A 22,909-nucleotide genomic window follows, 5' to 3' on the forward strand; every position below is an offset into this window, starting at 1 on the left:
AGGCAGACTGCATGCAAGACCTTCTGGCAGTTGCAATCATTTCGGCATGAATCACGTTTGATACGCACGAATTACCTTTTATGCGAAATTGAAATTATAATTTGTGCACGGCCTTGTAAATGCTACGTATATAACCTGCCCCTCCGCCTTCTCCTCTTCCTGATACCACCCACTTTCCACCTCCATTACTTTACTTTACTTTACTTTACACAAACACTGCCAAGGAATATCAAAGAGCAACAATGTCGCCTGCTAACCACAAGGAGCAACTTTCCAGCCAACGCGATTGTTTTTCCATGTCCTTTTTATTTTGTTTTGGCTGCTTAAGCACTTAAAAATACATCTTGATTTTTTAAAATATTATTATTATGAACTTAAACAATAACTTATGTAAAGACTTTGAACCAAAACTTGTGTCAATTTTTTTTCTTTAAGTCCAATTTTTATTTATATGACTAAAAACGAAGACCAAAATTGTTTCTCAGGCTAATAAATATACAAATAATTATAAAATAATTTAAAAGTTTGTTATTTTTAAAGTCTTCTTTTTAAAAATTATATGATCAAGTCGTATCTTGGCATATTCCATGTCCAGTAATTAAGGGATAATTATACATAATTTTTCCAAGTGTTCCGCTACTTTTGGTGCTTTTCCTTAACACTTTCTGAGCTGTTTGTTTATAAATTTTGGGTTGGCCTCGCTGAAAAAGCAGTCGAAGTCTTTGGAGCCGACTTAGCAGTCGCTGTAAGCGGCTCAAGCGGCTAGACAAACCCGCGTAAATGGAATGGGCTTTTAGCTAATTGCGCTCTCCATTTAATTTGGCTCGTTGCAGGAGGCGGAAACCGCCATCACTGCAATGAATGGTCAATGGCTGGGCTCTCGCTCGATACGCACAAATTGGGCCACACGAAAGCCGCCGGCAACCAAGGCAGACAGTGAGTATCCAGGACCCAACCATCCCACCAATCCATCCCGCATTTCATTGTCATATCTTGATGCTCCCGTTGCAGTGAACGCCAAGCCGCTGACCTTTGACGAGGTCTACAATCAGAGCAGCCCCACCAATTGCACTGTCTACTGTGGCGGCATCAACGGAGCCCTCTCCGGCTTCCTCAACGAGGAGATACTGCAGAAGACCTTCTCGCCCTACGGCACAATACAGGAGATACGGGTCTTCAAGGACAAAGGCTATGCATTTGTGCGGTAAGTTGACGGGTGCACAGAGAAAAAATATGAAAGAAATCAAAGTAAAAGTAAAAAATAATTTTTAAAAAAATTCAGAACAACATATAATAAATAAAAGGTGGACTCACTTTCAAAAACCCTAAGATTAAAGGTAAAAATAAGACCCTAACAAACTATCATTTAGTAATCTGTCTTTCTGAAGTGAAGTTAAGATTTAGTAAGACTTTATTTTCTAAGTACATCTTCGCACCGAAAGAAAAAGCGATCAAGGAATCGATCAAATAATAGAGCAATCAATGAGTAGTTCTACACTTTCCCCCATTTTCTGTGCCCCTAGAAGTGTGCTACATTAACCCTTTGTTGCCAGCCATTTTGATTTGCCGCCTGTATGAGTGTGCGTGTGCGGCGGTCTGCGGTGTCATCGCTGAATCCCCATTGTCATTGTCGCCGAGTGCACACACACCACATAAACGAGTGTGTGTGTGGCCCCCATCCAAGCCGCCCGCCGTTAATAAATCAACAACACTTTTACACTCGACAACAATAACAAGAACTGCAACAGCAGCAACTACAACATCGGAAGGCAAATTTGAAGTTACAAACAGAACAATGAACCGCAATAACCATGATGACAACGATGGTACGGTAGAGGGTAAAAAAGCGGGAAATACAAAAAAAAAATGGTACGAGCGAGCAAAAAACCGTACCAAGAAGTCGGTGGTGCTGGATGTTTGGTGGTGGTGCCGGTGGTGCTGGTGGTGTTGGCGGTGGAGATCGCAGCTGCCGTCACGAATGCTGATAGGGTTTTAATGGCAGCCGTTGGCCCACGACGGACCGAGTTCACCCCACCGCAACCAAAAGGGCAGATACGGATAGGATTCGCTCACTAAGACAAAATATTACTTAATCCAAAAACTATACGGAATTTAAGAACCATATTTATAAACATAGATTTATTTATATTGGCTTTCTTATTGTAGGTTCTTTTATTATTTGGTATGTTACCTAAATAAGTTGTATATGATATTGTTAAATATTTTTAATCATAAATTTTTTAAAAGTGTTCAAAATAAATGTTTGATATTGATATTCTTTAAAAAAATGTATAACTATTTTGTTTGTATATATATTTTTGTAATATGATTTCATTAATTAATTTTTTCCAAGTGTATGTGTGAAGTGTGATGAGAGCGAAGGGCGGGCAACAAACGCATTGCAGTTGCTGGCCATGTCCATGGGCGCCTTTTGTGCACTGCTCCAAAACTCATTTGTGTGTTGCAAACGTGATGCGAAAAAAAGAAGGCGGCAAAGGGGGTGAAAGAAAGCCAGGGAGAAAGTGGGAGAAAGCGGGTTGAAGGGGGTCTGAAGCGAAGCGGAGGCATTGTTTGGCATTTTGTAACATAATGAGCTCGGGGACTACAAGTGCAGCAGCAGCTGTGGCAGAGTTGCTGCATCATTATAACCAATCCAGCAACAACGAAACAATTCCACAGACGCTTGTACCACTTTTGCGCTTTGTTGCCGCAGCGGGTTAAGCGGAAATTAAACCAGGCCAATCTGCTTACGGCTAGCAAAAAAATATACAAAACATAAAACAATAATAAAGATGGTCTTTTTAGCTTAGACCTATTATAAAATCTCAGGTTCTCCATGAAAATCAAGCTTTAAAAAAATTATGAAAGTACAAGTATTAGTTTAATATTTTTTTAAAAGATAGAAAATAAATATGACAGCTATTTTGATATGAAAAGAAAAAATCAGTGTTTTACTTTGAATATTATTTTTCTCTGTAACCCTGCAGCTTCTCCACCAAGGAGGCGGCCACCCACGCCATCGTGGCCGTGAACAACACGGAGATCAACCAGCAGCCGGTGAAGTGTGCGTGGGGCAAGGAGAGTGGTGACCCCAACCACATGTCGGCCATTGCCGGCGGTGCTCTGGCCCAGGGATTCCCCTTCGGCTCGGCAGCAGCGGCGGCTGCAGCGGCTGCCTACGGACAGCAGGTGGCCGGATACTGGTACCCGCCGGCACCCACATATCCGGCGGCTGCCCCCGCCAGCGCCCTTCAGCCGGGACAGTTCCTGCAGGGGATGCAGGGATTCACCTACGGTCAATTCGCCGGCTACCAGCAGGCGGGATACATGGGGTGAGTTGGAAACCACGATCTGGAGAGAGTTTACCATATACATTGCATATTATTTATTTATATAAATGACATTTTATATGAGAGAAAAATTCAAAATATAATTGTAGGTGTCTAAAAGTATGCAGTAGAAAAAGGTCAATCGACTTTTGAAGGACTTCATTATAGCTCTGATTTTAAAATATGGTGTTGCATACTTTTAGACACCTTAAATTGTAATTTTCCTTTATTCATTGATATAGAAAAAACACATATCTCCTCCATTTTTTCGACTCTTCGAGGGGTATAGCTAATGATACCTTCATATTGTTACCTTTTTCCAGAATGGGCGTCCAGCTGCCGGGCACCTGGCAGAGTGTTCCGCCCCAGCCTCAGCTGGCCAGTGCAGCGGCCGCCACCGCGCCGCAGATTACACAGAGCGTGGGCAGTGCACTGCCACAGGCGGCCGGAGTGGTTGCCTATCCGATGCAGCAGTTCCAGGTCAGTCCACAGGTGAGTTATCCAGGATTTCGATGTTAATCATATGGCGGTGCCTAACGATTGTGAATCGTTTAGCTGGCGGAGGACGAGTGGCTGGCGCCCAGTTTGCTCGTGTAGCTGCCATGAGGGATGGCCATGTATCCCACACAGCAGCAGCAGCAGCAACAGCAGCAGCAGCAGCAGCAGCTGCAGCAGCAACATGAGCAGCAGACGTCCGGGGAATATGTGAAGGAGCCGCCCTACCAAACGCAGCAGCAGCAGCACCACCAACTGCAGCAGCAGCAGACCCACACCAACAACCAGCATCACCAGCAGCAGCAGCAACACTATATCCCCCAACTGTACTATCCATCGCACTGGGTGCAACAGCAACAGCAGCAGCAGCAGCAACAGCAGCAGCAGGTCGCAAACAACGAGCAACAACCACAGCAGCAACAGCAGCAGCAACAACCACCAGTGGCCCAGGTTTATGGCATGCCCGAAGTGTAAAAAAGGAGCAGCATTACTGGCTAGAAACACACGTAAACCAAATCTAACCCTAGATTAAGTATTCGAAATGGCGAAAGCAGAAACCGAACAGGCCAGCAAGTGCAATAGCCATAATCCAAAGTTGATCTAATCAATCGAAAACCGAAATGGTTAACCCAAAAACCAAAGTTATGAATGTGTGTTATTTGTGTCTATTTTTGAGGGACTTTCCTGCGGTTCGAGGAAGTCGCTTCAGTAAAAAACAAAAAAAATAAAATAAACATGAAAAAGAAAAACCAGAAGCTCTAAATGTATTTTAGTAGGTATAAACATATACACGAGTTTGTAGGTATGTATATACCAGAGTAAGAATAGAGTGGGTGCTATTAAGGAAGTGGTTATGATTTACCAGGGCTTACGTTTCAGTTGGCAGAAAGAAAACCTAACCGGAAACTAAAATTTAAGCGTAGGCTAAGAAAACAGACAAAGGTTAAGAGAAAATTGTTTCGTTGACTGAGAATATTCATTTTGGAAATTTAGACCCATCTTCGATAGAAAATCATAGAACCGATAATTTTCCGATAGATTCCATTACGATGATCATTTCACCGATATATCGATGTGCATAGGACTAAGAATTAGCAAGTAGTCAAGGGCAAGTCAAATGGTCCACCATTAGCTTCGATCAGTTGATTCACGATTATGAGTGTTTATCCAGCATTATCTAGAGAAATATCAAAGTAAATGTACTAACTGAGTTAAGCACCGACAACTAAACCAAACCGAAATGAAAAACACACCAGAAATCGAGTAGATAATTGCACTGAAAACAGAACGGATCGATCGAGCCAGAGAATATATATAGATATATATGTAGACGGACCCATGACTAGATAAAACTATATATCCTAAAACGATATCCATAGAAGAGGCTACTACACATATACACACAGGCACACGCATACGCATGCACGCACACACTCACACACACACACACGTAAGGAACCTTATTCATGTATCTGTGTTTGTGTAACGTGTAAATGTATTAAGGGAAACCTATAAGAAACTAAGGAAATAGCGAAATATTTAGAAAAGGATATGAAAGGAAAACGTGTAGCAAAAGCAAAATACAAAATGTAGTCAATGTTTAGCTAAGAATCGTAAGAGTAACTGTAACACTATACACTAAAATGTAAACCTAAACACAATTATTTATGGTATTTACAAAGGCAAAATGGCTAGGAAACGGAAATGGAAAAAAAAACGAAAGCGAAAACAAATTGTAAACTATTTTTTACATACCAAAGAAAACCAAAAATTGAGAAAAACTAATTCAAAATGGAAAAACGGATAAATCAAAATTAGAAAACTTTCAATTGGATAATCGATAGTGGAGCCAAGAAGAAGCGAGTCTAATTTCTATAAGTTGTGATGAGAGCAAATCGATGTTACGGACAAAGGAAACTGATTTATTTTTTCAACTTGGCATAACGTGTTTTTTGAGAGCCAACGACAAACTGTGCATCGACGAATGCATCACTTTACATATATACAAATCTATATATATACACCTATATATATACATACATATATATATATATACTAAATGTTATTTGAGCAGACAAGAAAACTGTGTGTCAGAACAAGCTATGCGCAAATATAAATATATAAATAAATAAAAACTATATGGAGAAACCAATGGAAATTAAATAAAATTGTAGCTGAACATATGTTGGAAATGTTGGAAAATTATGGTAAAATTACGAAATAAATATAATGAAATGGAAGGAAAAAAATCAGAAATACTCTACGACATATACATAATAGCATAATTATATTTAATTATGTAAACATAGTTATGGTGTAAGCAAAAGGAATATAAATAAATGATTCAATGTTGTGTATGTACATATAAATATATAAAAAAAATATATATTTAAAAAAAACCCATATAATTAAAAACAAGAAATATGTGCGCATAACAAAGGCAAACTAACTAAAAAGAAGATTGTATTAATATTTGCATATAAATGTAAAAAAAACGCCGAGTGCAAACAAAGCTGCTGGAGAGCATCTGTTTTTGCAAAGGCCCAGCGCAGACATATGATAGATCATAAAAATAGCGCCATCAGACCCAACCAACCAATCCCAGCAACACGGCTATATAATTGCATTTGTGACAGCAGCAGGAAAAATCGAAGAATAAAAAAAATAAACAAGCATAAAAAACGTACAGCAAAAAAATGAGAATTATGAAAAGTGTGCAAGCAAAATGCCATAATTATGTTAAGCGCCTATCAAAAGCCTATCCAATTCAATCAAAACCGAACGAAGCCCCCGGAACAAACTCACAAATACAACTACAAATACAAATACACACACCGGCCCACACCTACACCCACACAACCACACACACACACAAGCACACTTGAGTGTGTGGCTGCAAACACGTTAATATATGCATAGAAAAAGGCGCTGCCAGCGATTGCAGCCGAGCAAGAGAGAAATAATCAAATAAAATGGAAAAATGTTAATCAAAAAACAGAAAAACAAAATTAAAAACAAATGATTTGACGTCTTTTTATTTTCTTGGGGGGTTGTGGGGATACCAAAGGAGTTTTGGGGATCGATAAGACTGTTATAAGGTTTAAAAAAACGATTACGTGCTTCTTAGTTTGATTAGTTAAATTACTCTAAAAAAGTTTTTCATTACCGGCCAGAAATGTACAAAAAGCTTTTTTTCTAGATTTTTAAAGATTTGATTTAAGTCCATGTAAATTTTTCGGATAGAAATAGTTTTGGTTCTTATTTTTTATTAAGAAAAATAGAAAAACATATTATATTTTTGAAATAACTTATACGTGTAAATAAAGATACAAAGTATAAAGCGTGCTTACAATACGAAAAGTATTTTATTTCATTTTATACATTTTTTCACATACTTTGCATGTCATAATAGATTTATTGCCAGTTGTCAGACATCAAAATTGAAATCGATGTACGCAGGACTCAAAATTATTTGTGATTTCCACCCAGGGTTCCGTGGAATTATTTCAGCCCGATAAACTGCAAATGAATTTGCAATGCTAATTGGAAATAAGAGAAAAGCTGCTCCGAAGTCACCCACCCACAATCGAACCCCCTTTTTATTCTCCAGTGCCCCCGACACTGCAATCGTCGCATGCCAGTCACGTAAAATCAAAATTTTTACCCACATGTGAGTGCACAAAAAAAGAAATGCAGAGGGGGGAACACTGAAACGTTGCTGGCATTGCGGCTCATTGCACAACGGGAACTGTACAATTTCAATATTTTACTGCATTTTGCACTTTGGCCGTGTCTCTGGGCCTCTGTTATCCTGCCCGCTGGCCTGTCCTGCTGCCATGGCCACTCACAAACACACACACACACAAACAGCCATGTCCTGTTTAATATGCGCGCTCAAAATGGCACAGCGGTGAAATATAAATAAAGCAAATAGGCCCCCACCCTGCATAAAGTGCACATGTTACTCATACGCCCCGTTGGCCGCACAAACTGAAAACGCATCGAGCTCGGAAATTGGCTGCACCAACGCAAAAGGGTCGGTGGCTGGAAAGTTTCGGGTCGGCTCTTGAGTTAGCAGGAGCTGTACTTCTTAACAAACACTTGACTCACTTTACAGCAGTTTTAGTGGATAATTCTTTATACTGTCGCCCCGGCCATGCAAAATATTCCGCAATAAAACTAAGCGCATAAAATTTCACTGCATCATGTAGTTGCTTCGGCTTTTGTTTCTTTTTTATGCATTCGGTTTTTTTTTCTCTCTGTGCAGTGCATTAAGAACGGCAAAAGGACAACTGCAGAAGTGCACCTAAGCTGCCAAATATAAAAACTCTGAGTTTGCATGAAGATTTTCCGGGGCTTATTACAGATGGGGGGAAGGAGCATCCTGCAACCAGGACCTTAACGATGCCTGAAGGCTGGCTGGCTGGGGTTTCCTTTGTCTTTGCTACCATCTACCATTTCCCATTCCCCAAATCGCAATTCACCTTCATCCTTTTTATGCTCTTTTAATAGCACTTGTTTAGCAAGCAAACAACGCTGGCAACTTAAAAAACTCGCTCCTGGCCCCCTTCCTCCAACACACTAGCTGGAAATTTTTATAGCAAAAGTTTGAGTGTTTGTCTGTTTTATTAACCGTGCCTGGCTGCCTGACTCGACTCCTTGGCGCTGCCAAAGTCAAAAGCCCAAGTTTTCGTCCTGCCTTATTCATAACACACACAAACACTGCACTCGTGCTGCACCACCACCACCACCACCGAAACTCTGGGCCAACATTTTTATGTGTGTGAGCCATCTTTGGAGTCGGCTGCTGCATTAATTGATTGCACTCTGTTCCCCTCGAGCTGTCTTAGATAAGCACAGGAAGAATATGCTATACTATAATATACTATTCTTGTTCTAGACGTTTTTAGATCTTTTGCTTCTTGTAAGATAAATCTCTTCAGCCGGATCTCGGCTTATATTTTTACATACCAATTAAAATTTAATGCGAAGTTCCTCCGATGAAGTCGTTGCTATAAAGAAACTTTCGTACACTTTTTAGTAGACTTAAAAAAGTAATTAAAAGTAAAAAATCCGAATTTTATAAAGATAATAATCCATATCACAATTAAACACCAAAAGTCTAATAAATAAATGGATTGTTTAGGAAGACAGTTTGAAAATATTATGACTAAATCATTTAAAATATGTAGACTACTTTCTGGACATTGGTACACATTTAAAGATCCTATATTGTAACAAAAACATTCCTACAAATTTCATTATTTCCAGATCAACTACAATTTTTTTCCGTGTAAAGTTCACCCGCCATTAAGCTGCAAAATCGCACCACCAGCGATGCACCGCCGCCGCAACGACAAACAACAATCTCGTTTTCGCCAAAGCGAACGCTAATGACAAAATGCTAAAATTTGCCCAGCACTTGCCGGGGGCGGCAGGGAATCGTGGCGGGGGGCGTGTCTGGAAGCGCGGCCAAAAACCGCACAAGAGCGAGGCATCCATTAATTTTCGCACAACCGCAAAATTCAAAATTGTTTATAAAGCTGCGCAGGATGCGGCAACGGCGGCGGCATCGGTGACACGTGCGGAGATACAGACGAAGTCCTGCCATCCCACTGCCTCTTAACCCATTGGTGGCCGTGGACAGAAAGCGGAGCAGCGCCAAATTGAAATGAATTTTAACGAGTCAAAGCGAAAAGTGTCGGCAAGTAAAGGACGCTCGCAGCACCGATATCTAGACCATACTTCTTAAACCTATACACGGAAAAATATTAAGTAAATGACTAAAAAGAAATCACTTACGGAAAAAATGTAAATAGAAATATTGAAGAAAGTTACAGCAATAAATATTTAAATAATTATAAAGATAAAAATACTTTTGGAAAACAAAGATTAAAAAGAAAGCTTCCACAGAATATTTAAACAGATGTGAAGAAGAGGATACGTAAATTTTAAAAATATAAAAGAAGATCAAAAAGACAGTGCTCTTTAAAATATTACAAATAATTTAAAAAGAAACTTGTGGGTTTTTAAATACATTTTTCATATATATCCATAATTGCAGAGTTCTTTTGTTTCCCCTAAAAATGGTGAGATCAAAACTCCCAGTGCACTTTCTATTTATCTTTGCAATCTCCCACCCAGAGGGTCCTCTGCTGGGCTACTAAATTATACGCAGCGTCGGGAAAGAGCCACTCCCACTGCCAAAAATCCTGGCTGGGGTCCGATGCGTTGGCCAAGTTTTTAGCGCGATATCCGACGGAGCTTCCTCTAAAATTGCGAACAAATTACGCAGAAAACTATTATCGTTAGGAGCATATGTGACGCCGTTTGGATAGCAAAGCCAAAGGGCCGATCCAGAACCCGGCTAACACACCTAAAACCATCTCTACTACACCACGAAACCCGTTCGCATGGCAAATGACTATGACAACGGCGCTTGAGTACCTAAATGCAGCTCCAACTCTAGGATGCGTCCTTCTTTTTTGGCACACTCTCTGCCTGCTGGGCACCCGCCGCCTATTTAACCCATGTCGCCTGGATGAAGCAAAGGTGTGGTGTGCGTGGTGTGTGCATATGCAATAACCACCAGCAACACCACGGACTCGACTGGACTCATCCACATCCCTATCACCATCCACATCCTCCGTTGGAGCCGTCACCAATGGAAGAGAGCTCGCTTATTGTCTGCTTTTGTGGCCCAAAAACCAGGTCCCCCTCCTTTTCCATCTCGCTTGTCCTCGCTGGATGCGTGGAAATTGCTTTGCCATGTTAATGTTGTTAGTTGATTTCAGTTTTGGCTTTCAAAAGCCGCCGTTGACCCGGGGAGTGGACAATAGGGTCACAACCACGCGGGGGCGGGGATCGTGGACAATGGGCCGAGGGCTGGATTTCAGGTGATGCCAGCAAAGAGCATTGCCAAAATTGTTAAATACACGTTACCCTGAAAGAGCCAGCAGGGGGCACAAAGGTACACAGAAAATAATAATAATTGTGGCAGTTATTAAAACGCAGAACAAGATCTATTAAGTTTAAGTGGGTATTAAAAAATTACAAGTCCGAACTTGAAGAATAAAAATTATTAGCTTTTTTATATGCTTAGGATTTTTAAAACCGCTCCTTTTAGCTTAATTAAGGCAAAGCAAAGAAATCGTTTCAAAAGATTTATAAAATTAATCGGGAAAAAGTTACTACAAAACATTACTTTTCTAAACATTTCAAAATAATACAATTTCTGGGATAACGCTTTCAAAAATTCCTAAAAGTATGCAGCAAAAAAATTGAATTCGTTTATAGGAATATATCTACCAGCCGTTGGAACTCAAAATATAAAGTTGCATACTTTTACACATTTTGATAAATGATTTTAAAACCAAAATGATTTCTGAGACATGTTCGTCTAAATAGACCCCAATTACATAAATAATTTAATAGTTTTATAGATTTTTTTAGAGTGCATGTTACCCGCACTCATATGCAGTCTCTGTGTGTTTATGCCTTGAGTTATGAGCGACATTCTGTTTTTTTGGTTGTGGGCGGGGCGGCAGAAGCAGCGCCCACTTTTAATGGTAATAAAAACTAAAGCTGCTTTTGAGCGGTCATGAATTCGCAGGCGCTGCCAGAGTTGCCAGGGCTGCAACTGCTGGCGGATGGCGGATGGCTGATGTCCATCCGGCGGTGCGACAAAATGGCCGCTGTGCGCAACGGAAGTGCACTAAACTAAACTAAGCCAAATTAATTGCCAGCTGTGGTTTAATGTGCCAAACAAAACTTTGATTGCGCCCCCAGATACGGGCCATCCGAGCCGGATCATTTGCATATTGAACGCAGTTCCATGGGGGCGAAAGTCCCCAACCCATACCGATCCCCATTCCCATCCTCGCCCCCTTAAAAACATGAAGGATTCGACACGAAAAGCTATTAATTCCTTTCCAGAGACTTTATTAAAGAACAAGCACACAGCCTGTTCGAAACTGCAATAAAACCGACCGAAACTTAACCCAACCGGCAGCAGCAAAACACATCTAAAACCGAAAAAAGAGAAAAGCCAAGAGGTGCATAAAAACCAGGACGAGGCGAGTCGAGGCGAGGCGAATGGAGTGAGTGCACAGTGCGGGAAAATTAATGGTTCTGACATGGAATTTTAATAAAAATGCTTGCGTCTGGATAGCGAGAGGTGAAAAACTGGCCAGATGCAGGCTGCTAATGCTCCACCGAGGAGGAGAACTCGACGGCACTGCACCGCCACGGAAGCTGCTTCTGCTGGCGCTGTCATAATGCTGCAATTGTTCATTATCCACTAATGAACAAAAAGTGTGTGAAAATCGCACAGACAAAAACCTAAATGAAGAAAATGCCGCACAGCACTCGCTGAGAGATGAAAAAGGAGCGGCGGACGAATGACACACGGATGGCGGTGGAGTCAACTGGAGGCAAAGGCATGGCAAAGGCAAAGGAAGGCCTGGAACACGTTGCCCTGTCAGCAGGCAAAGAATCACTGCACAGCGAGAAAATACCAGCCTATAAGTGCTTACAAAAATTACGTTCGAATTTAAGATATCTACTAGACTAAGCGGACACTTGAAATACTCATTACCAACTTGAAAGGTCGCAAAATAAAACATAATTACAGTTCGGTTTAAAATGTTCCTTTATTTTGTACCCTAATGAATCTTAAGGATCTTACTAGTTTGGATTCGAAATAAATATGGAAAACTCTTGGCAACACAGGGATTCTGAGAATAAATCAAAATTTTAATGGCATAGGCTCAGATATTATTTTTGTATCTGTTGAAAACCTCCTTGAAATAAGTTTTAGTAATCACGAGTTATTGGACTTATGGTTCAATCATTTATTGACAGATATTCTAGGAAAGTACTTGGATCTTCTCGGTTTTGGGCATCTCTATAAGTGAATTTTTTGCTCAGTTCTTTATTTGCTTACTCTAGCTCTTATTCCCTTTTTTTAAGTTCATTTATCCCAGCTAATTAACTAGTTACCTCCCTATATCCCAAAGTAACCCCTTCTTTGGCTCAGTGCAGGGGGATGCAACCGGCAATGGCTTTAATTTGCGCTGCTTCTCGCACGTTTTCTTATTTGCCATCTGTATTGGGGCCAGGACTTGGGGGACTTGGAATGGGGACAGATCTGGGGGCCGGTTCTCTCTGAGGGTCGGCAGACGTTGCTTTGAGTGCATTACGTGGAATTTTTGAAGCACTTAAGCTGCGCCATAAAATGCTGCTGCCATTTGCTTTGCAGCACAGCACAGCCCGCTTTCACATGTGACAGTTGCAGTTGCTACCTACCGAAGTCCATGCCTTTGGTCCTGGGTCCTCCGTTCTCAGTTCTCGGTCCATGGTCCCCATGGTCCTTAGTCCTCAGTCCTCAGTACTTGGGTCCTTGGTGGGTCGACGGCGCTTTTGTCTGCGGCGTTTTTGTTCGTGCGGCATTTTCTAATGACAATTGTTTTGCAATATAAATTGCACAAGTGCGCAATATTTGCCTTTGTTTATGCGAAAACTTCAGCATTGCCTAGACTCATGCGCCTGACACCTGCCACCTGCCCACCGAAACAAAAAAGGACCAAGGCAAAGGAGATCTAGGAGAAAGCCAACCATTTGTCTCGCTTTGCACGTCTCCCAAACACACGGCCCCCTGTCTCCTGTATCCTGTCTCCTTTCTCCGGACTCCTCCTTTTGTCCTTTATCTCGGCTCCTGCTATTTCTTGTTTCATTACGCCGACCGACTGTGGAATTCCCAAAAGCCAAAGCAGCAGCAGTTGCATTCAATGGCTTTTGTTGGGGTCGTGATATTTGCTAAATTAAATGACGTGAGTTATGAGATACGATTTCCTGACCGGGTTCTCAGCCTCAATGCACAGACATGGTGCAGACCGTACGTAACACTTATGAAATGAATTTCATCTGCTAAATGGTTATACCACGGAATGAACTGAACATCTTCTAGAAAGGTGAAAGACAAATATACTACGGATTTTGTTAACATCAAAATCTATGCAATCTATTCTCAAGTCACTAATGTAAAATATTTATATATATATTTTAAATCAATAAAAAGGATAACTCCCTGATATGAATCATATAAATCCAAACTATTTATAGGGTATTAAAAATATTAATTTCTCTTTTTTCAACTATCCAAACTGTTTATAGGGTGCTAAATATATTAAGTTCCCTTTTTTCAAACAATCCAACACAATGAAAAAGTACTTTGAAACAAATTGATAATTATTTTTTTATTATGTTAAAACATCTTTCTTAATTACAGTTTTCGATTTGTAGTCTTGCTTAAAAAGAAAGTAATGATCTTTAGTTTACCTTTTCAAACAAATGTGGCTGAAAAAATAAAATCTCCGAAAACTGTGCTTAAGCTTAGTTGTTTTGTCAGTAGAAAGGGGCGAAGGACATACAATGGGTGACGAATTTATCCCTATTTGCATATCATTTCGCAAGTTAACGGTGAGTGCGCTCACCACAAACACACACTTGCACACACCCACACATACACACAACCAGCAAAAGGACGCGGCTCAGTTAGTGGTGCGTGCATGTTTCTGCGGTGTTGGCAGTTGGATGTTGGCAGCCTGTCCGAGGCGGCTTTTAAAATGCGCTCCGAGCACTGCAAATATGTAACATTCTGCTAATGTAAATTTATTGTTAAGCAAAAAGTGGGCGGCGAAAGGGGGCTGGCCACGAACCACGTTCGCTGGGCAGGTCAACGCGGTAACCACAGCAGCACCACGGCACTGAGCCCCACAAAACCACCATCCGAACCACCCACTGTTGCACTGGAAAAAGTATTGATCAAGAAAGTTCTCCCCGAAAAGAAAATATAAAGGTTTATTTTATATTTTCATGGTTAATTTAATACGTATTATCTTAACCGTTGAATGATGTCAGATTGATATTGAGAAATGTAAGTTAATGTTCAAATCGGAAATGAGTGAAAACAAATAAGTATGGTATTTTTAACATTTTTCTTACATTTTATTTAAAAGAATTAAGCTTTAAAAAGCGTTAAATCTTACATTTTTATTGCTTTTCCTAGATTGCCTTACGTTTTTTCAGGTGCATCTCGGCAGTCACCTGGCAAGTGCAGTGGCGTACAATAAATCTAATTTGCGTCGCATTTAATGACTTTGTCCAGGCCCCGGCTTCGGCCTCAGTTGCCAACATCAGCGTGAAAATAGTGGGCGCCTCGAATGCTGGCCCCTAACGAGGCACTCGGCTATTTGGCCAGGTGGGTCTGGAGATGGGCAGGAGATGGAAAAGGAACCGGGGGCTGGAGCAGCTATGACATTTAAGCCGTTGTTGCCCGGGCAATTTGAGCCAGCCATATTTTTAGGGTGCGGCGCAAAGTGCCTCATAAAGTAATTAAAAGCGTTAATTAGAATTATGTGACAAAGTTAATGCGCAAATTGTAAATTAAACAATGCGCGAAAAAGTTGTTGGCTTTTAGGGTTGTCTTTTTCGAGCATTAACTCATCTAACTATTATGCGATTGTGCGCTGTTTGCTAACAACCCTATCTCTGTCAATCCCAATGATGCTCCTTCATCAAAGGAATTTCGCTGACTAAGCGAAAAAATATATTTTTTCAATAAATTGGAGCTCATCTGACAAATGAATGCTGAAATCGAGAGCCTGACAAGAGTGTCCCCAATGAAGGTCCTTTACAAAAAACACGAACACATGACGAGCATATTACATATCAACATTTACATGCGACAAAAATAAAAGGGAAGAGTTTTTTTCCATGAGTTTGTGAAACATTTGTAGCATCGTGATTTGGCTGATTTATACCCTTTCAAGAGTTCAACTCAAGCCAGTAAAAGAAAAAAATGCTCACAGCCTGATAGTCGAGCAAAAAGCAGCTTCATTGGCCCAATAAAATGCATGAAACGCCCTTTTTAGCCACCAAAATAAATTTATGGTAATACACATAGCAAGTTCATGCCTAGTAATATTACAATTATTAAACATATCTATAAGGATTTCATTTCTAATGATTTTAAAACATTTTTGCTAAAAATAGGAAACATATTATTGTTATTGAATTGTTTTCATTTTGTCTTAAATCTTCTATTTATTTAATAAAAATTTCTCAGAGTAGAGCTCTGAATAAACGTTGTAAGAATAAGCAAGGGATTCCAAGAGCAATTTACATTTTGATGCCTTCTCTCTCGCTGTACTTTAATATTTTGCCAATGCCCTGGCAGTTTGATTTACAACCCACCTAGCAAATACCCCCGGATATTTTTAAATATTTCCACTGAAATAAATCCCCCTCTTTCGTGGCGCCCAGCTAAGCGATCCTAATTTGCTTTGTATTCCGGACTGGAGGCGTTTCCCCCACCAATTCTGCAGACATTCCCACTGTATAAGGCATTCATTCATTTCATTTGATTTCGTTCCGTTTCATTTTTGGATACGCATTTCACGAGAAATGATTTATTAAAATTCCACAACGCAGAAGTTGAGAGATGAGATCCTTTCGGAGAGCCCGAGCCTCAATGACATTAATAATGGAAATGCCTTTCAGCCGACTGTTTTCTCCGCCGGACAGCGACTCCCATAAGTATGCAACAGTTTGGCATCTGGCTTTAAAATATTTACGGTCTTCTTTGGCATGCATGCTAAACTTTGCCAGCAATTGACCTCGGTCAAATATCAACAAAAAGAGGCATGCCAAAAAAACCAGAAAGGAAAAATCATTCGCTTTTGCCAAATTATTCAAGTCAAACAAGACCGACAACTCACCGGTTGAGTTGCATAAAATATGCAACAGCCTTTGCGAAAAGCCGAGAATTTTCTGTGAGTTCGATTCTTAAGTTAGTCGCCCACTCGAGCTAAAAGCATTTAAGTTCACATAAAATTATGTTGTTGCGGTTTTGGAGGAAGGGAACAGCTTGATTTACGCCTCCCTTGAAACCAGACTGAATCTTTAATGAGAAGCCAAGTGAATTGGTCAATGCTCAGTGGTCACAGTGTACACAGGGGGAAAATCCAATAGGTTTTTTCATCCTCCTAAAATATATTCTTTATAATAATACTTTTCAACACAACATTTTGAATATAAGGGCAATCTAATATTGATAAGTTCTTAAATTAAATTTAACATTTTTGGACAGAACATGACCATGTTTTCTCCCAGTGCTGTCAACCTTTGTTGTCATTGTTGCGGCTGAACTTTTGTTGTTTTCCATTTAGTAGCTGCCACACGAACCGAACCCTTAAAGTACTCAGACAGGTGGAAAGGGATATGACTGCAAAGGACTTTATTTGGTTTTGCGGCACTTGCCTTTAATTTCTTTGGGAAAGTTTGTTTGATTGTATTAATTGTTTTGTTATTCTTGGCAGCCAGTTAACCGAAAATTGTAAATTAATTGCTTGGAAACCAAAGCCGCACACACGCACAGAAGACAAAAGTGATGTGTGCGGGTGTGGGATGTAATTATTATCTTTTCATTTGCATAAAACTGATTACGAGCTTGGCAAGTTTTAAAATTTTTGCAAAACCTTTGTCGAGGCAACTAACTGCCAGAGATGGATAATTGCCATTATCTGATTTCGTTTTATGGGCCGGCCATCGAACGGATGAAATTTATGGCCGTAATTTACATAGTTTTTTATTTAATTTTCCATTTTATATATATATGTTTAAACCAATTGCAAAGTACGATAACGAACAGTCGATTAAAGGAAACTTTTGTCATGGAAACAACAAGAAAATAATGTTATTTACCTAAGGGACATCAAAAATGCAGGCCACAAATTGCTCGTATAATTATATCAATAAATTTGATCAAATATAATGCAAGCCAAGGCATCTACGCTTTGTTCGTATTCAATTTTCAATTCATTTTGTTTTGCAATATTCATTTGGCATTTACAAATTTTTCATTTGCATATACTAAATGCACTTAAAATAAACTTCATTTAATTTTCATTATATCCTAATTGTAAAATAGTTTGTTAAATGTACGAGAAGAAGGATAATGGAACACAATGGTGTTAACTAATAAATAACTAGAATTTAAATTGTTTTCTCTACATTTTCTTCTCTGCTAATATTAATTGACTTTAAATGCCATTTTATTTGAATCCAATTAAACTACTAAAACCTCTCCTAAACCGTTCTTTTTAAAATAAACCTATAGAGGAAATGGAAACCCGTCCTTTACCAATCAAAAATTGAATCGCATTTTTGGCTTACAGGCGCAACTCGCACTCGTAAAATATAGAAATATAATGCTGAATGATGCCAGCTGACGCTACAGTTTTTGTATTTTGTGTGTGTGAGGCTTGTACTTTATTACACTAGCAGGAAAACGCCACTAATAACACCAATGCAGCAGCACAGACAAAAACAATAAATAAATAAAAAGATGGCATGGCTTTGTCATTGCCGTTGCCACAGTTTCGGCTTTTTCAGCTTCTATTTCTGATGCTGATGCCTGCAAAACCGCAACGGACCCCCTCAAAAACCCCACACACACGTTGGAGTTATAAAACACACATACAGCAGCAAAAAGGGGGTACATTTTCTCGCCTTTATTTGTTTTCACAACATTTGTACGTACGTGTGTGTGTGAGCAAGGAAACGAGTGTTATATTTTCATTTTTCGTTGCTTTGAATTCGTCGCCCCAGCGAAAATTCCCAGAAATTTGTCTTCACACGCCTGTCAAACCGTTGCACCGCTGTCATCTATTCGCTAGGCTTAGCCTGGCCAAAACTCACACAGAAAAAATATAACAGCATTTATCTACATAATATTAAAACGATTTTAAGCTAAGAATTTTAAAGAAAAGATGGTGTTTCTTGGCCAGAATAAGTACCTTCCTTATACAAATGCAGCTTTGTATGATTTATCAAGAACGGCAGAAATATGTAGATGTGTTTGCTTATATCTTTCCAAGATAATAAAACCTCAGATGAATTTAAAATGGAGTTTAAATTTAAAAAATGTAGAAATGTATAGTATTAGTTATGTTTAACGTTTTAGTAAAATTGCCTTGAATTTTTAAACTAACCCTTCCTAGCCATAAAATCAAAGAGGTTCTTTAAATGATATAAAATAAATGGTATTATAGGGCTTAAAATAAATCCGTAACACAAAACAAATGACTGATTTTATACAAATTATTTTTCAGTGCAGCGATCTGGAGGCCACTTAGTTGGCATGCGCGACCACAGACCAAAAAGCTCGTGTACGTGGACACAACAAATTTCTGGTTCTGAATTTTTACAAAGTTTGCACTTTTTGCCGGGGTGCAGAAAGGGTTAAGGGTGCTTAAGTGGCGGTTGTGGGCCATGGGCCGTGTTCCGTGTTTGTTCTGCCCGCTGGACATTTGGGCTTGCGTCCAGTGGCGCCTTTGTTTGCCACTACCGCTGCACGATTAAAATGTGCTCGACAAAGGAATTATTTAATACACGTTTCACCTTTTTGCCCAAGATTTTTATTTGCACTGTGTCGCATCTGGGGGATCCGCATGTATAGTATGTATATGTATATATATATCTGCCGTGAGCGTTTGTATCTGTGAGTTTGCCTCAAGCAAATAGCGTGTTGGTTACACATTTGTGTGCCCGTTTTTGGCTCTGCACAAATATTTGAGAGAGCAGCGAGTCGCGTTTTGCAGCAGCTGAAAATATAACGTATACGCAACATTAGCATGCATACCTGTCCTGCCTCCTCCGTCCTTCGTCCTTCCCTCCCTGCCACCTATTTGTGTAGGTGGCATTGCTGCTGGTGCAGCAGTATGTGTGAGAACGCTTAATGCTTGACAGCGTGCATGACTTTGATATAGGCAAACTTTTGGCCCATTACAATAAATGCAAATGCTAAGCAAACAGGCAACACTTACTGCAAGAGTTGCCCCCGTTCGAAGGACCAACCGACTGGCAAGCCATAAAAATACACACAGGCGCAGACATAAAATTTATTTATTCAGCTTGCCAAAAATCCCACAGATAATAATTTCATTTACGCATTCCCACGAACTCTGCCGAAACCAAAACCGAGATGCCATAAAAATCAACAGAGTTGGCAAGAGCGATAAGTCTGCCATTATTCCATTGCCAGGTGAACAGGCGAACAAATCTCGGGTAGAAGATGAGTGGAGGTTGCCATTAAATTAGGCACAGCACGGCAGGTAGAAACAAAATCACAACGGGCACATACTCACATCAATTCAACTTTAACTACATAAAAAGTAATGTCATAGCAATGGCTGAGATTTCACAGTGAGAAAAATATTTAACAAAATTATTTAAATACATTTTTACCTTGGGTTAATAAAAATAAAATCTTTTTTGCCAGATTAAATAAAGAAATGATAAACCTAATCCAACAATATCTTAAAACTTAGTGAGCCTTAAAAACCTAAATTAAATATCTAAATTATTTTTTTAAATTGTATGATTATTATGATGATATTATTAAGTATTAGTTAAACAACTCAGCTTAACAAACATTTTTGTCTCTGTATTACAAAATCTGTAAACACAAGCACTCCTATTTGTATTTACTTTTTTATCATTGCCGCTCCAGCCATTTTCAGATTTTCCACTTACAATTATGCATAATACAGCGCTTATCGCCCACCGAATAGACCGCACAAGATGCCAACGTGGAGTGGGGCTATGTTCTACATATATATATCCATATACAGTATCATAATCATCTATTAGCAAGGCAAATCAGTGGATGGCCAACTCGATTCGCTCCAGTCAGCTCCAGGCGGCAGGACATAAGTGCAGCATCATTTCCGTTACATATAAATACACTTTTCTGGTTCAATTGCGGCTGTTGGCCATGACTTGGCCGGCATTGGCATCGCCATTGGAAGCAGAATCAGAACCGGGAATCGGCTGTGGATTTGGCCATGGGGATATGGGGATATGGGGCATCGATATCGGCATCTTCCGCACGGCAGTCAACAGTCAACGAGCGCAATTTAAACTTGTTACGTGCTTCCAGCATCGTCATGTTCGGCGTAATGAAATGTGGAACACAGATATACACACATGGACTATATATCCAGTATCAGCAGCTAGTCAGACACGGCAGCATTTTTCTGCCTGATTTGAGGATGCCGTCGTCTCTGGCCATCGAAGCGTGCCCTTTTATTACTATCCCATAGTCGTGGATACAGCCGAGTCATGCCTCGCCTCCAAGTATCCTCATGTGTTTATCTCGAGCTGGAAATTATGAATCCCCACTTACTCCAGGCCCTTTCATTGCCAAGAAATTGGCTTGTCTTTCGCCGTCATCGGAGATGATTGGAATTGTTTCAGTTACGACTCGCGCGGGACATTAAAATTTTTCATTTCTTAATCTGAATATTACATTCGTTTTTAGAACTTTCAGATAAAATATATTGTCTTTGCTTTGCTTTGGTGTTTTGAAATTTTAGTATGAAATTCATATCCATAATTTACGGACATTAAGCAAACCTATATAAAAAAAAAGAATATAGGAAGACACTTTTTAATCTATTTAATTTGGTAATTTTAGTTTGCCATAAATATTGAATAAAATATTTTAAAAATGTTAATATTTTTAAAAAATTTAAGTCTGTGGACTTTTTTTTTTAAATATATATTTAAAACAAGTAGTATTTTGCTAGAAAATACAAACATTCTTTAAAATTTTTTTTTTTTATATTGTTGAAATGTTTTTAGAATATTATTTAAAGTAAGCAAAATATCACAATTGAGCGAAAAGCAAATTTCATTTAACTACAGAAACCTTTGTGTTTGTGAATCACTCCCTCCTGCAGCCCCACACATTGTTTTAACATTTCAATATGAATGCCAATAAATAACCAATTGAAGGCAAATAGTGCTGCAAAAAACAGCAAACCATATAATGGAATTTTTAAACTCGATTCCCAGGTACAATGGAGGGGATTGGCCCCCCTGCTCATGAGCATTCATTCATCAGTCCAATCAATCTGCTGGCGGATCGCTGGCAGAAGCAACCAATTTGAAATAAACTATGCACAGACACCTTGCTGCCAGTTCGGAAGCCACGGTTTTGGCCTGGTTTGTCCGTAAGTTAGTCCAATAAATTCCATTCGCCTTTCGCTAGGCCCTGATTGCCAGTCAGCCTTTGCAGCCTTTGATGATAAATTAAACCGTGTGTCTACCGCTCGAATTTATTATGCGCCAAAACGCCAAATGGCTGTCAGGAATCTCTCTTCCACACTTCTGCGGCCGCGAAACCTTTTAAACTTTAAATCCGCATCAATGCATCATCGGTGAAAGCCGTGCCAAAGTAACAAACTTTGCTTTTCTCTGCTCTGCCGCGCATTTCTGCTTGCGATTTTTTCACCGCCTTTCCCCGCCGCCATAAATTGCGAAAGTGGCTTTGCCCGGGGAACTGGGAACTGGGTGCTAGGATCTCTGGCCTTTCTTCGCTGCAATCCTGTGCGGCTTGTTTATGCGCTTCACACGCCTGTCTTTACCTGGCGAATCCTGGCGAATCCTGCCGAGTCCTGCCTCCTTCCGTGCCTCCTCTCCTGCCCCCTGGCATATTGGTTATTAATGTTTATGGCCACACGCTGTCGTCGTTTGATCTGTGCCAGTTACTTGGCCAATGAAATTTATAATTTCATTTGGCGTCCATTACAATAATTCATAACGGAAGACACGAAGGCCTTGAGTTCACTATGAAAATAAAAGGGGTAATTCGGTTGGAGTTTTTGTTCTTGAAAACTGCTACGATTCTTAAATATTTATGCCAAAAGCAACAAACTTTTTGTTTTATGGCTTATTTTGTGATTTTTTAAAAGATTTTATTACTAGCCTTGGACAGTTAATTAAAATCTTTACAATCCACCAGAGAATATGTCAGCTCCAGACTTCCTAAAATATTTTCACAAAGTGTAGTGGTATCACTTATATTTGGATTCCAAGGGCTTACTTTCGATTTAGGCAGATTTGATATTGCTCTATTTGCATGTCGAGCTTTATTGCTTTTATATTGGCTCATATTTCGTGTTTTGTATACCGAGTTGAATTTTTGGGCAACGGAACAGGATACCAGAGAAGGGATGGCT

The 22,909-nt window shown here is 39.7% G+C and overlaps 2 protein-coding genes across 3 annotated transcripts in view; both read left to right on the forward strand.

Moving 5' to 3' along the window:
• Positions 1 to 4,114, forward strand: part of LOC108014798 (cytotoxic granule associated RNA binding protein TIA1) — a 96,628-nt gene extending 92,514 nt beyond the window's left edge. The window contains exons 5-9 of one of the 2 annotated variants that reach the window (XM_036817648.3): positions 834 to 936; positions 1,012 to 1,204; positions 2,988 to 3,332; positions 3,653 to 3,821; positions 3,885 to 4,114. In XM_036817648.3, coding sequence (XP_036673543.3) covers positions 834 to 936; positions 1,012 to 1,204; positions 2,988 to 3,332; positions 3,653 to 3,821; positions 3,885 to 3,926 — 852 coding nt within the window. In that variant the 3' untranslated portion in view covers positions 3,927 to 4,114. Of the gene's footprint in view, positions 1 to 833; positions 1,205 to 2,987; positions 3,333 to 3,652; positions 3,822 to 3,884 lie in introns of both variants that reach the window. The other variant, XM_065866033.2, reaches the window with a different exon arrangement.
• Positions 3,939 to 4,298, forward strand: LOC139352890 (G-box-binding factor-like). The gene has a single exon (XM_070995541.1). It carries the CDS (start codon positions 3,939 to 3,941, stop codon positions 4,296 to 4,298), a length of 360 nt encoding a protein of 119 aa, XP_070851642.1.
• Positions 4,299 to 22,909: the final 18,611 nt, after the last annotated feature.

Source organism: Drosophila suzukii, chromosome 3, assembly GCF_043229965.1.
Source record: "Drosophila suzukii chromosome 3, CBGP_Dsuzu_IsoJpt1.0, whole genome shotgun sequence".
NCBI lineage: Eukaryota > Metazoa > Arthropoda > Insecta > Diptera > Drosophilidae > Drosophila > Drosophila suzukii.